This window comes from Podarcis erhardii (assembly GCF_964252035.2).
Source record: "Podarcis erhardii genome assembly, chromosome: 3".
In the NCBI taxonomy this organism is placed as follows: domain Eukaryota; kingdom Metazoa; phylum Chordata; class Lepidosauria; order Squamata; family Lacertidae; genus Podarcis; species Podarcis erhardii.
In genome coordinates this window covers 56,746,845-56,759,493 of record NC_138507.1, presented here as the reverse complement: position 1 = coordinate 56,759,493, position 12,649 = coordinate 56,746,845, and the positions used below count along the sequence as shown (strand labels likewise).

Genomic DNA, 12,649 nt, shown 5'->3' with positions numbered 1-12,649 from the left:
CTGTGGAACTCAGGGCAGTTCACAACATTAAATTACAATATAAATTACAATATTGTAAGTTAGCAAGTTGTGTCTGTTTGCACACCCATGAGAGTGTGTGTCTGTCCAACTGTGTGTGTGCTTGTGTGTGTGTAAAGCAGAGGGAGGGTGCAGGTGTGCACGTGATCATGTGCATTAGTGTCTGGAATAAAAATGCTTACGATTGTACTGCAAGTCACTATTCCTCAATGTCTTAGACATCACAGGACCTATAAGTGCGTGTTTTCAAGTTAGACACTATTCTTTGGTGTACCTCTCTAAGATATATGTATATTTCAGATACATGAATATACATGAATGTATATAATAAAATATATTATATGTGTATTGCAGATACATGAATATATTGGTGTTATTATTTCTAGCAATTCCAAAAGAGAAACCTGAAAAGCCAGAGAAGCCTGAGAGACCTGAGAAGCCAGAGAAAGCTAAGAAACCTGAAAAGCCAGAGAAAGTAGAAAAACCTGAAAAAAGAGAAATCTCTAAAGGTAAGTCATTAGTTGAGGGACATAGCTGCAGTGCATATGTGCCCCTGTACTTCTGCACAGGAGAAATTATTGTAAGTGAGCAAAATGGTCCCTCTTCAGATGACAACGGGTGTGGCTTCAAAATGTGGTAAGCCAGTCCTTCTGTGCTTGGTGGTCCTCCTGTTCATTTTGCTGAGTGGGGCCCTGGATGCCTGCACCAGAGTCTTGCCCTGTGGGCACTAATGATGATAACGTGATGACCTTAACCACAGGAACACAGCTGCTATAAATAAAAGATTGCTATGACCCAAATTCCAACACAGTGAGCTGGTTCACACAACACGATAAGCCAAACTATGACTTTCAGCGAACGTGCAGGCTCTTGGAGAAGGGCTCACAGTTGTTTTGCTCACTGGCAGAGGAAGAGGAGTGCGGGGGGAGTGCACCGCCCCGGCAGCACGATCCTGGTGGGGTGCCATCGTGGCTGACCCCCCCACCCACACTGGGCACCATGCCCCCGCAGGCAGTGTGCCACACCCTCAGGATGCCCACCAGCCCTGCCTCTGCCTGCTATCCGCATGAAGCTCCGCCACTGGCTTTGCTCCTTCCTGGTAGTTATTACTCCCGTGCTGAGCTAAGCTAAAGTTCACCTTAGCATGTTATCTGAATCTAAGCATGTGGTTACACTCTCTCCTTGCTAACCACATGCTGCACCCAAAATTCATTCCTGACTACAACTTGTGGTTATCAAGGAAAGAGCTCAGCATGTGAACCGAATCTGTGCTTGTGGTTAGCAAGCTTAAGCATGAGCCTAGGTTTGGACAACACACTAGACCTAGCCTTGGCCTAGCTCAGCATGCCACAGGATTAAAAAAAAGACTGGAGAAAGCAGGTGTGCGCTCCCTTCTGGGCACCCACATGTGTGTGCCCCTCTGGTATGGCCTGGTCTGGTTTATCATGTTTTGTAAGTCAGGCCAATGAGAAAGTGTTTTAGTCTTTCTCGGCCGATGTGCCACAGAGTGCAGTTCTTCACTGTGCCAGTGGCACCAATGAGATTCCTCTGTGAAAGCCACAGTATTGTGTGCTTTCATTTGACTCAGCAGAGAGGAAGCAATATCTGGTTTTAATTTCCAGTCAAGTGAAGTGCTTAAGAAGCGGGTGTAAAAACAATAACCAGAATAAAATTGGAGGGTAATTAGCTGCCTCCACAAACATCCGTCATTTGAACAAGCACTCACATTCCTGCATGCTCTGCAACAATCATACTGTTAATCAAGGCCAGAGACGGAGTCAGCCCTCCTCTCTTGCTTTTGCTTTGATGTGAAAATAACACACCCCAAGCGAGCCTTTTTTAATGTGGTATAGTTGGACAAAGCAGTTTTGTATCAACTTGCTATTCTCTTAAAGTCCTAGACCCCAGCAAAGCCGCTCACTGATAATAGTTTTCATTGAAAATGGCATGCTATTTTTCACCACCATAATGCCGCAGTGTACAGGATCATTCATTAATGAAAACACTTATTGACATTTTGAACTGCTTCCCTGAATCAGGATCTGACTGAAATTGATTTAAGTCATTTGAGACTATGTCTACTACTGTGCCGCTCCCCCTCCCTCGCTCTCATTCCACTTGCTCTTCAAGCATCTACCCCAGGCTTCCAGTGCTCCACAGCAAGCAGGCGAAATAAACCTCTTATTCTGAAGGAGTGAGTAGGGGGGGGATATATAAATAAGCAAAATATAGATTTTTACCTAAAGCTCCATCTCTTGCAATTATCGGCTGCAGACCTTGATACCTAAATCCTAGTGATGTCAGTGTGGTCAGCTCCATTCTAATCCACAAAAGTTGCTGGCCAACAAACCCTTTTTGCTTTCCTGCTTAGACAATTGAAAATGAAAATGGGAACAACTCTTGGGGTAGAGTGTGAGACTCTCAATCTCAGGGTTGTGAGTTTGAGCCCCACATTGGGTAAAAGATTCCTGCATTGCTAAGGATTGGACTAGATGACTGTCATGGTCTCTTCCAACACTACAAGTCTATGATTCTTTTCAAGCTTATAAAATCTTCCCTGACTGGTCATTTGGACTAGATCTTTACTTGCTAAAGGTAGCCAGACTGGGAAATACATAAATGCCCATTTCCCCTGAAAACACTGGGCCAGGGTTTAGGACATTTCTGCCATGTTTAGAGCTGATTTGTTATTGTTACTGCATAGTAGCAAAAGCTCAAATGACATTCTTATACAAGAGGTTCGGGGCAGAAATAGACATGATGCTAAATGTGCAAATGAATTTAATGTGGGTTTTTTTATTTCAAGACAACAACTGTGGTGGTGGGTTGCAGGGCCATGAACATGGGACCCAGGGAAGCGGGGTAATCTTCCACCCACAATATGGTCCTGATGAAAATGCTTCCCCTGAAGGACATAGGGACATAAGAAGAGCCAAAGGCCCATTTAGTCCAGCATCCTCTTCTCACAGTGGTCAACCTGATGCCTATAGGGAGCCGCATGCAGAACCTGAGCACAGCACTCTCTCCTGATAATCCTGGGAGGGACGTTTATGTTGGCACTCATGGGAGCTTTCCTCCTGTCCTTAAATAGCGGTGTGTGTGTGTGTGTGTGTGTGTGTGTGTGTATTCCTCAAGACCATGACGCTACATCTGTTTTGGCCCTCAGCCAGTTTTTCTTGGCACTCTTAGCACCCACACCTGCCAGTTTTATATTATGGGGTTTATATGTGTGTGTTTTAGTAGCTCAGCAATTTGTGTGTGTGTGTGTGTGTGTGTGTGTGTGTGTGTGTGTGGATATACTTTAAAAATTAAAACTAGCTGTCAGTAGTTAATTTTGTCAGGAAAATAGATACTGGAAGCCAGTGCGTTGTGAAAAAATGGCAATGATAATTAGCTTTTCCCATATTAAACAAACAAACAGCAGGTCAACCCAGTAATAGATGGGAGATAGGAACAAATTCCCCTACGCTTTGCTGCTGTGCCGTAGCCATTCATTTAAATGGGATTCCCTCAGCAAGCATGGCAGAGTTTCACTGAAATAAAGGGAAGGTAAAAGGCAGCAGTTCTGGAGGGGGGGAGGGTGCTATCTGTCCTCAGCTTAGTCTGAAAGTCCCATTGTGCTATGGTACCATTTGACCAAGATGCTGTTTTTATATCTTGTACCTAAATATGCTTGTCCTTTTGTAGCGATACACAAAGAAAAGCCCGAAAGACATGAAAAGCCCGAAAAGAAAGAAAAGCCTGACAGGAGCGGCAAACCTGAACGACCTGAAAAAGTGGGGAAAGCCAAAGGTAATCGCTGCTTTTCATGAATTCCATAAAGAGCAACTCAAGAGTTCTGACTCATATAATAAACCACCAGGGATATGGAGAGATGATGCCCTACTTTGAGAGGAAGCTCTACGTTTGCTGGGGGATGGAGGGGGGACCAGTTATGATCCACCAGCCACTAAAGGGCCTGTCTCTTGAAATGGCAGGCAAACCTCTCATGTTGTCCCCTGGGAAGAGAAATACTGTTGTGAGTTAGGAGGGTCAGAGAGTTAGGCTGTATGTCTGCCTGAGATCCACCTAATTCCTGGATCCAGCAAAGATTCAATTGTTGGAATAGCCAGGCCACACATAGGGGTAGTAGTCCCCTATGTAGGGCTCATTAGGGTAGCAGCAGAAGTGGCTTTTTGCCAGAGGGCAAATGGGTAGACCCTTCCCTCACCTGGCTGTTGGTGAGAAGGAAAAAGGCATGTGTGTGAACTAAATCTAGAAACAGGCTTCAGGCAGAAGCCAGAGAGTGAGAGCCATGCCTGGTTTCTGCTGGAATCCAAGGCTATGACTATGGGAGAAGCAAGACCTTCTAGGGTGTTAATGCTGCGAGTCCCCCCCATAGTAGGCTCAGGTTGTATATCTGTGCAAAAAACCGCATTTCCTGACTACACCACAGTCTTTGCTGTCCCTCATTCTGAGGAAACCAGACCTTGGGTAAGTGCCTGGAATCCGTGGAATTTCACACTGTTGAGATTGGGGAGGAGTGAAACAATGCCATTGTGTGACACTCTAGCCAGGGCAAAACTCAAGACATTTTGCTGCCTGGATCTCAGATCCTAGTCCAACATTCTAATTAATAATAATAATAATAATAATAACAACAATAATTTTATCATTTGTACCCCGCCCATCTGACTGGACTGCTGACTGACACCTACTGAATGCTCTGTGATTTCTACCTCATTAGCTTTATGCAAACTTCCTTTCCTCCTAAGGCCTCCCGACCCTGTATACTCCAGGGATCAGCAAACTTTGTCAGCAGGGGGCCAGTCCACTGTCCTTGGACCTTGTGGGGGGCCAGACTATATTTTTTTGGGGGGGGAATGAATGTATTCCTATGCCCCACAAATAACCCAGAGATGCATTTTAAATAAAAGCACACATTCTACTCATGTAAAAACACGTTGATTCCCGGACCATCTACAGGCCGGATTTAGAAGGTGATTGGGCCGGATCCTGCCCCGGCCCCCGGGCCTTCATTTGCCTACCCATGCTCCAGAGTGTGCTACAAGGCTGCAGAACAGGGACACTCATCCTATCAGCTGGCAACAGGATTTGCTGTAGCTGTAAATCTCATTTGTTATGAATGACTGTTGATGGTGGCAAACCTTCTCAGGTGGCTCCCTATTCGAAATGGGGATCAAGCCACAATGCTGTTTTTTGTAGGAAGCTAACACTTTCAGCGGCAAGAGAGTAGAGACTTTTTTGTAGTTGTTTTCAGATTTAAAAATTCATATGTGCAAAGCCTAAAACTTTATCTGATTAGTTTCAAGCTTTCAAAATTATGGGAAGGCCAGTGAGGTGAAAACATATATATGAAACACTGGTTTTAATTAAATAAGATAATGAGTCAGCCTGGTTGCAACAGTGGCAGTAGATGGGGAGGGGGGATGTGCTAATTAATTTAGTGATTGCCGGATTGTTTATAGATAAGTGTTATGTAAAATGTTAACTGCCTTATTCTTTAGGGACTTGAGTAACAAATTACAAGTTTTCAATGCATGTGCACACTGTCAATCATTTTTAGGTGCATGGCTTCACGGGCATAGCTCACATTGGCTCAGAAAAGTAAAAGCACTTTTATCTACATATAGCTAGAATTGTATCTTATTGACCAAAGGCCCAATGCACCAAGAGTGCTTCCTGAACAAGTGCCATTCATTGGAATAAATGGGAACTATGACAGAGAATGAACTGAGCTGATTCCTCAGCTTCAGATCTCCATCTGGAAAATGGAAATGATGATGAAGTTATTCCCATGAGAATTTTCAAGATTTCCCTGGGACAGGGAAATGATATCTGTTCTAAGATTCAGGTGGGGTAGCTTGTCCAATGTTATGTTAACTGATTCCACAGAAATCATGGGCTACCCGTTATAAGACTATTCCATGAAACTGTCATGAAAACACAGTATTCTCCCAGGCACAGAATCCACTCGTGCTCTACTTCCAAGGTTGATGGATGATAATTAAAGAAAAACTAATTACATTGTATTTGCCTGAAAAGGAAATGACTTGCTTAAGGCAAGTGGACATGTGGTATTTGCAGGAGCACTTACGGTCATTTTTCATTTTAGCTTATCGAATTTAAACTTTCCTTCCAGCATAATCATGTTTCAGTATTTGCAGTGGCCAGTTGGGGTTAAAGTTCATACCCTGCAGGGAATGAGATTATCGATTGACAAAACAGCTATTGTCTGAAATAACTTCAATGGATAAACCAGGGTTTAAAAGGATTTCCAGTTCTCATTATCAGTGTCTGTGTGGCACAGGCATATGTGATAATCCATATTTATGTTGTGTTGAGCTTTAATTTCTGGTTGTTTCAAATAACCCTCTCTGCTGAAAAGAAGTTCAAACGTATGACTGCAGTCAAACGGAGGTGTAAAGATGAGCTGTAGCTGAGCCTATATACTTAGTTTAAATTCTGAAATCTCTCTCCTTGGAGAGATTTCAGGTTAGATTGCAATCACTGAATCCACACCCCCAATGCCCTCCTGAACAGCTGATTGGTGGGATTTAGTTAGTTTGTTTGTTTTTAAAAGTATGTTAATGCATCCCTGGCTGTTTGCCATTGCATAGAGTGTATAACATAGACCAAACTACATGTGGATTTTCATAGGTGATATGTAAAATGTAACTAGGATTGTACCCAATTAAATTAGAGTAGACCCACTGAAACAAATGGATTTCAGTTGCTGTTTTTTGTATAAGTGCTGTATCGTGTCTGTTCATTTTTAGAACCCCCCAAAGAGAAACCTGCAAAGGAAGAAAAGCCAAAAAAGAAAGCACCGCCTTCCCCAAAAGGTAATGCTCATTATATTTCATGGAGAAGTGGCTCTACCATGAGGCACAGTGAAAATGGCCTACATGAGGCAGCGAATTTTGGGTGTCGTTGACTGTGGCAGAATGGAAGGCAAGGAGGCTTGCTCCGTGGTGCCCAATTCATGAGCAGCTTCCAATTCATGTGCAACTTCCCAGTTGTTGTCATTTTGTTCACTAGTGGCTGCCATTTTGTATTTTCTGCCCATCATGAATTTAACACTTTTGGTTTGGTGTACTTAGTGTTGTGTTTTGATGAAGAACTATTAATCCCTTCATTACTCACATTTCTCTATTATGATCAAATGTCCTGGGGGCACCTTAAAGCGTAACAAATTTGTTTTGCAATAACCTTCCCTGGGCTTGTGTTCATTTTAGAGCAGCTGCATGACATTTGTCCATAGCTCACCGGCAGCCACCCACACACCCAGTACTAATACATAGCATATCCATTTCATGAAGTGCTTCTTCTTAGGAAACACAGGGAATATCCAGAGTTTTCTGGTAATATCCTGTGGGTATTGTATAAGAGGTGGTTGTTGTCCTTTCCCTTACCTTACCCCTCCAAAATTGGTTCCAGGGATGTGTTTCTAACAAAGCTTTTCTATTTAGTGAGGATCAGGATGTTTTTGGGGTTGTTTACCATCTCTTTGTTTGTGACTTTCATAGCATCTAAAAAGAGGCGTTCATTTTCCCTCTTTTATTTACTGCACCAACTTTTTCATTCCAGCAGATTATGTGTGTTTCTATCACTGACAGTTTCACTTCTTTCTACAGCAAGGCGAGGAAAGATGCCTGGATAAGATGCTTCTATCTCAAAATTACCACACACATTCTAGGGTAGTGGGCTGTGAGGAGGAGGACATCTTCTATTCTTCATTTTTCTGTTCTATTTTTAAATTTACTTTGAAAGAAGAAAAGCTTTAGGTTTTCTCATCAATCTAATTTTTTTTCAGCCTTTATATGTATGATTCGTAAAGTTTGTGATAGACAAAAATCCCTTACAAATAGGATAAAATTATTTATTTAAGTTTGCAGCCCCTTTCCATAATTTCCTGGGAGTAAGGGTGGGGGAGTTCACATTTTAATGAGAACCTACCTAATTTGCACTTCCCAAAACAATACACAAACTGAAACACAGCTGTCCTTCAAAATTTGTGCTTGCAATCTAGTTCTCTTGTAGAAAAATGGATATATTAAAAGAAAATGCACATCAAAATGCATGTGAGTGAAAATTGCATATAAAATTAGGAGAATTATGCACCTAAATGCTGATGGTTTTCCATTCTGATGAATTTACTTGGGACTTTTCACAGGTGTGTTTTTGAAGCAGGGGAGCACAAATCTTTGTGGAAATTTAAGGGAACTTAAGATGGGTGTGTGAGAGAGAAACTGTGCATCTCTACCTGGGAATTGTTCCAACTGAACAGTGAGACTTAGTCTGAGTAGACATGTCTAGAATTATGTTCTGGAGAATCAGTCCTGGAGGTTGCAAAAGCATGCAACCAAGTACCCTTTTCCAAGAAGGGCCTGCAAAACTTAGCGCTGGCCATCAAAGCAACCAGCTTTTCCAGGAGTAGAGATTGACCTAAGAGAACACCTAGATTCAAAATAAGTTCTGATGGTGATACTTCCATTTCATCCAGAACATGCATGCTAACTCCCTCCAAGGCCTATGCATTCTCCACTGGCATTACTTCTCCTTTCTCTAAATTCAACTCTAGGTTATTCGCCCTCATACCCTCGCATTGCTGTCAATGTTTTTCCTTTTTTAAGGGAAATTCCCTTATTCCTAATAGGATTCCTTGCAAGAAAAGGGAAAAGTTGACAGCTATGCACCCTTGACCACCATTTCCACACACAGGTTTTAGGATAGAGGCAAATCTCCAACATCCTTAGTTAATTAGATATGGTGATATCTAGCCTCCTTCAAAGCTCCACCACCCTCTAGTGATGGGTGAATTCTCCCCAGCTTGATTCATAAATGGGTCACCAATTTGACAATATTTGAAAAATAGAATATTATCGACACATAATGTCTCCTGCACTGTATGACATGGTTTTACATTTTATTACATTTTTGTTCAAGTTTTGGGTGCAAAATGCTTCTCAAAGAGGGATAAGCAAATATTTCAAAGGGAGATTTTTAAGGCTTTTGGTGACTATTGGCAAAGCCCAGAAAACTCCAGAGCCTTGGAGGATAGGAAGAAATGGTGGAGTTGGTGAGCTTATTTGACCTAGCTCTGAGAAACTCTTCAGCCAAATCATAGCATTTATTTTCTAGAGTCTTTTCTATTCGTTCTGTCTCGCTCTCTAGCCTACATTTCCTTGCCCTTTTCAGATAATGGTGGGGCCCAAGCTATCTTCTTAGAGACCTCGGTGTTAAATGGAATTTAAATGTATGTTCCGTTTCTGATGAAGTGTATGAGAAAACAACTTACCTTTGTTCATGCAATAGAACACCATGTCATCTGTAATTTGCACTGGTGCTATGCTGAAAATTTCTCCCCACTATTTTTTGACCATTCTCCAGCAATTCATCAGGGGGGAAATGCAATCAAAATTTATTAAAGGGGACAGGAAAATTTCAGATGAATTCTCATGGGTGGGATGCATGTTTGTTTGTGTGTGTTTTCACTTACCTTAGTTGCAGAGTGGCCAAAAGTTGTTGGTTTTTAGTGCCCTTTCTCCAGCTCTACAAATCATCTCTGGCGGTCTGCACTTTCTGAGTGCCCCCATTTCCTGATAATCCTGTGACACCCTGGGCTTTCCATTATGCAAAGGAAGGTGGATAGGGTGCCAGCTGTGTGTCTGATATTTTTAAAAAATTGCAGTCTTCTTTACTTTTAAAGAAATCAGTGCAGAAAGATTTATTTTTTAAAAAATATGAAATCAGCAAGTACACTTATCTCAGGCACTCAGAAGCCATCTCCCCAGCTTCCTATGCTTTGATTAAAGCTCGAAGAAGAATTTTTCCCTATGTGGCTTCTTCAGACCAGGAGGAAAAACACATACCACCCACAGCCACCTTACAATGATGAGGTGAGCTCAACCCCACATGCCCCCAAATTGTAAACTGCCCTAAGAAAGAGGCAGGAAAAATGGAAACTCCTTTTGCACAGGAAAAAAAGGGTTTTGAGAAATTGGTGGAAAGGTTTCAGCACAGCACTAATTTGCATTTGCCATGTGCTCTGAGCTACTGTTGAATATAATGCAATGTGAAAAGCTGAACATGATAATAATGTAGTTGAAACCCCATAAGAAAAATAAATATGTCCTGTGTAATGCTCCTGGAATTGCTAGTGGAAATAGGATTTTTTAAAAGCTATTGTTATTGCAAAAGTTATGCCACAGTCATTTAAATCTGATTCCTATAAAATATGGCTTAATTTTAACAGCAGTTTTGAAAAATGATAAGACATCACTATTGCATTTAAAAGGAAACTAATTGTGAACTGATTCATTGTCAGTTTTATAAGTGTACTGTACATGTCTGCGTGCACCAAAATCCCTGATGAAGTTTAGATAGAATTAGCTTTCAAAAAACAAACAAGAAATCAATATATCTATAGACATGGGTCTCCCAGCATGTGTAGATTACTTTTTCCCTTTCAAAAGTAAGTTAATATGCTTGTCTTTATAGCAATTGGGGGGGGGTGTCCTAAAAAATAATAATTCAGTAACAGAATAGGTGGAACCTGAAAAAGAAAAAAGGAGGGGAAGTTGCTCCGAAAGATATTTCCTTTCCTTATTCTTCAATATGTCCAGGAGCTTGTTGAGAATAATTAAAATTCTTTGGGGACTATTTTTCTTTTCTTTTAATACAAATGACAACATGCAATTCATAAAATCAATGGTAAACTATAAAGCAGCATGGACAGTAAGAGCTACTAAAAATACATTTCCTGCAGGCACAAAAAATTATATTGACTTTTTACATATATATATATATAATCTACAGACAAGAAGAGCATAAAGGTTGAAGACAAGGCTAAGAAGGATGTGAAGGAAAGAAAACCAGAACCCAAGGCACCCGAAAAAGTGAAGCATAAGGAAACCAAAGCAGAGGTAGTTGCGCCTGCCAAAGTCAAAGCAAAGGAAGAGACAGCACTGGTGGTTACAGAAAAGTCTGAGAAGAAAGGTAAACAATGCTAGCAGACAGCAGCAGAGGACCTCTGAAGTGCATGGGTAAAGAAATTCAGACAGTGAATTAAAAGTAGTCCAGATACATACACGTACTCCTAAAAAAAAGAGAGTTACCCCTGACACATGAGAAGGAAAATAATGTTAAGAATACATTGGATTCTAGCACATTTAAAATGAAAATGAAAACAAAATGCCTGGGAAGGCTAATGTGTTGCTCCTCTGACTAATGATTCTTTCTGCAATCCACATGTTTCTTTAAGGAACACATCTTCCATTCCCAAGGGTTTCCCAATATAAGACCGAAGAGGTGAAAGGCTTTAGTCTTAGCTGAAAGAAAGAGCTATGTCATCAGTCCATTTATATAGTATTCCACTCTCTTAAGATCTGTGTGTCTCCTTGCACCCCCTGAACTGTTTCACCAGCATGAGTGGCAGACGTCTCCTCGACTCCCCTATGAGGAAAGGTTATGGCATTTGGAGCTTTTTAGTTTAGAGAAAAGGCGAATAAGTGGGGACAGGACAGAGGTCAACAAAACTGATGTACAGAAAGTTGGGTAAGAAGTTTTTCTCCATATCTCCTAATACTAGAAGTCAGGGACATCCAAGGAAGCTGAATATTGGAAGATTCAGGATGGGATAAAATATAGTTGAACTATGAAATTTGCTCCCACAAGAGGTTGTGATCTCCACTAACTTGGATGGCTTTAAAAGAGGATTAGACAAATTCATGGAGATGTGGCTATCAGTGACTGCTAGTCCCAGTGACTATGTTCTAGCTCTGCTGTTAGAGGCAGTGTGTGCCTCAGAATGCCAGACAGTGGGAAGCTCAAATGGGGAGAGTTCTGTTTCACTCAAGGATTCTGCTTGCATATTTCCCCATGGGTGTCTGGTGTGTGGGAGAACAGAATGATAAACTAGATGGGCCATTGGCCTGAACCAGGAGGGCTCTTCTCATGTTGCTGTGTAGGTGCTAGAGAGAGAGCATACAGTAATCAGGAGAGTTGGAGGAATTGGAAACCTTTCAGCAGAGAGAGGGCCTCCCTCATAAACCAGAACAAAAGGGGAACAGAACATGGCTGTTATAGGTCCCTTTGCGACACCACCAATTAGAAAGCCAGCCTCCTTTACTTTTGGTCTAATATGAAACAAGTTTAAAAATGTGTCTCTGTTGAGTGGGCATTCCCTGAGTTTAAGAGGGCTAAAATCTGCATCAAAGACAAGAGTCCCTGCTCTAGCCATTCTCCCCTCTTGTGCAGAAAGTTTTATTTTTTGAATGATTGCCGGGTGCAGTACACTAGCTTCCCTACAGAGGGGCCACTAGCTTCCCAGCTTCCAGTGCTCATACCAAAAAGGGTTGTGGGCTCTGAGCTTGAGTAATTTGTACTGGCTATGAATATAACAGGTCATCTGAGCCTAATGCTCTCTGTCATGGCTTAATGTGCCTTCAGAGGTGTAGGATACCAAGGCTCAGTTAACCTCAAGACTAGATTATTGCAATGTGCTCTGTGTGAGGCTCCAGCCAGTGCAAAATGCTGTGGCTCAGATGCACAGTCTTCACCCACCAGAAGCCATGCATTAAGTATTACGGGTCCAATTTTATGGAACTCGTTTCCACCTGAGGTCAAA

The 12,649-nt window shown here is 41.8% G+C and overlaps 1 protein-coding gene across 11 annotated transcripts in view; it reads left to right on the top strand.

The window, feature by feature from the left end:
- The window catches only part of TRDN (triadin), a 184,928-nt gene that overhangs the window by 56,013 nt on the left and 116,266 nt on the right, over positions 1 to 12,649 (top strand). For 9 of the 11 annotated variants that reach the window (XM_081856168.1, XM_081856174.1, XM_081856175.1 and 6 more), the window contains 4 exons: positions 405 to 527; positions 3,706 to 3,810; positions 6,798 to 6,863; positions 10,840 to 11,019. In XM_081856168.1, the coding sequence (XP_081712294.1) occupies positions 405 to 527; positions 3,706 to 3,810; positions 6,798 to 6,863; positions 10,840 to 11,019 (474 nt within the window). The remainder of the gene's footprint in view (positions 1 to 404; positions 528 to 3,705; positions 3,811 to 6,797; positions 6,864 to 10,839; positions 11,020 to 12,649) is intronic. The other 2 variants (XM_081856167.1, XM_081856172.1) reach the window with 2 other exon arrangements.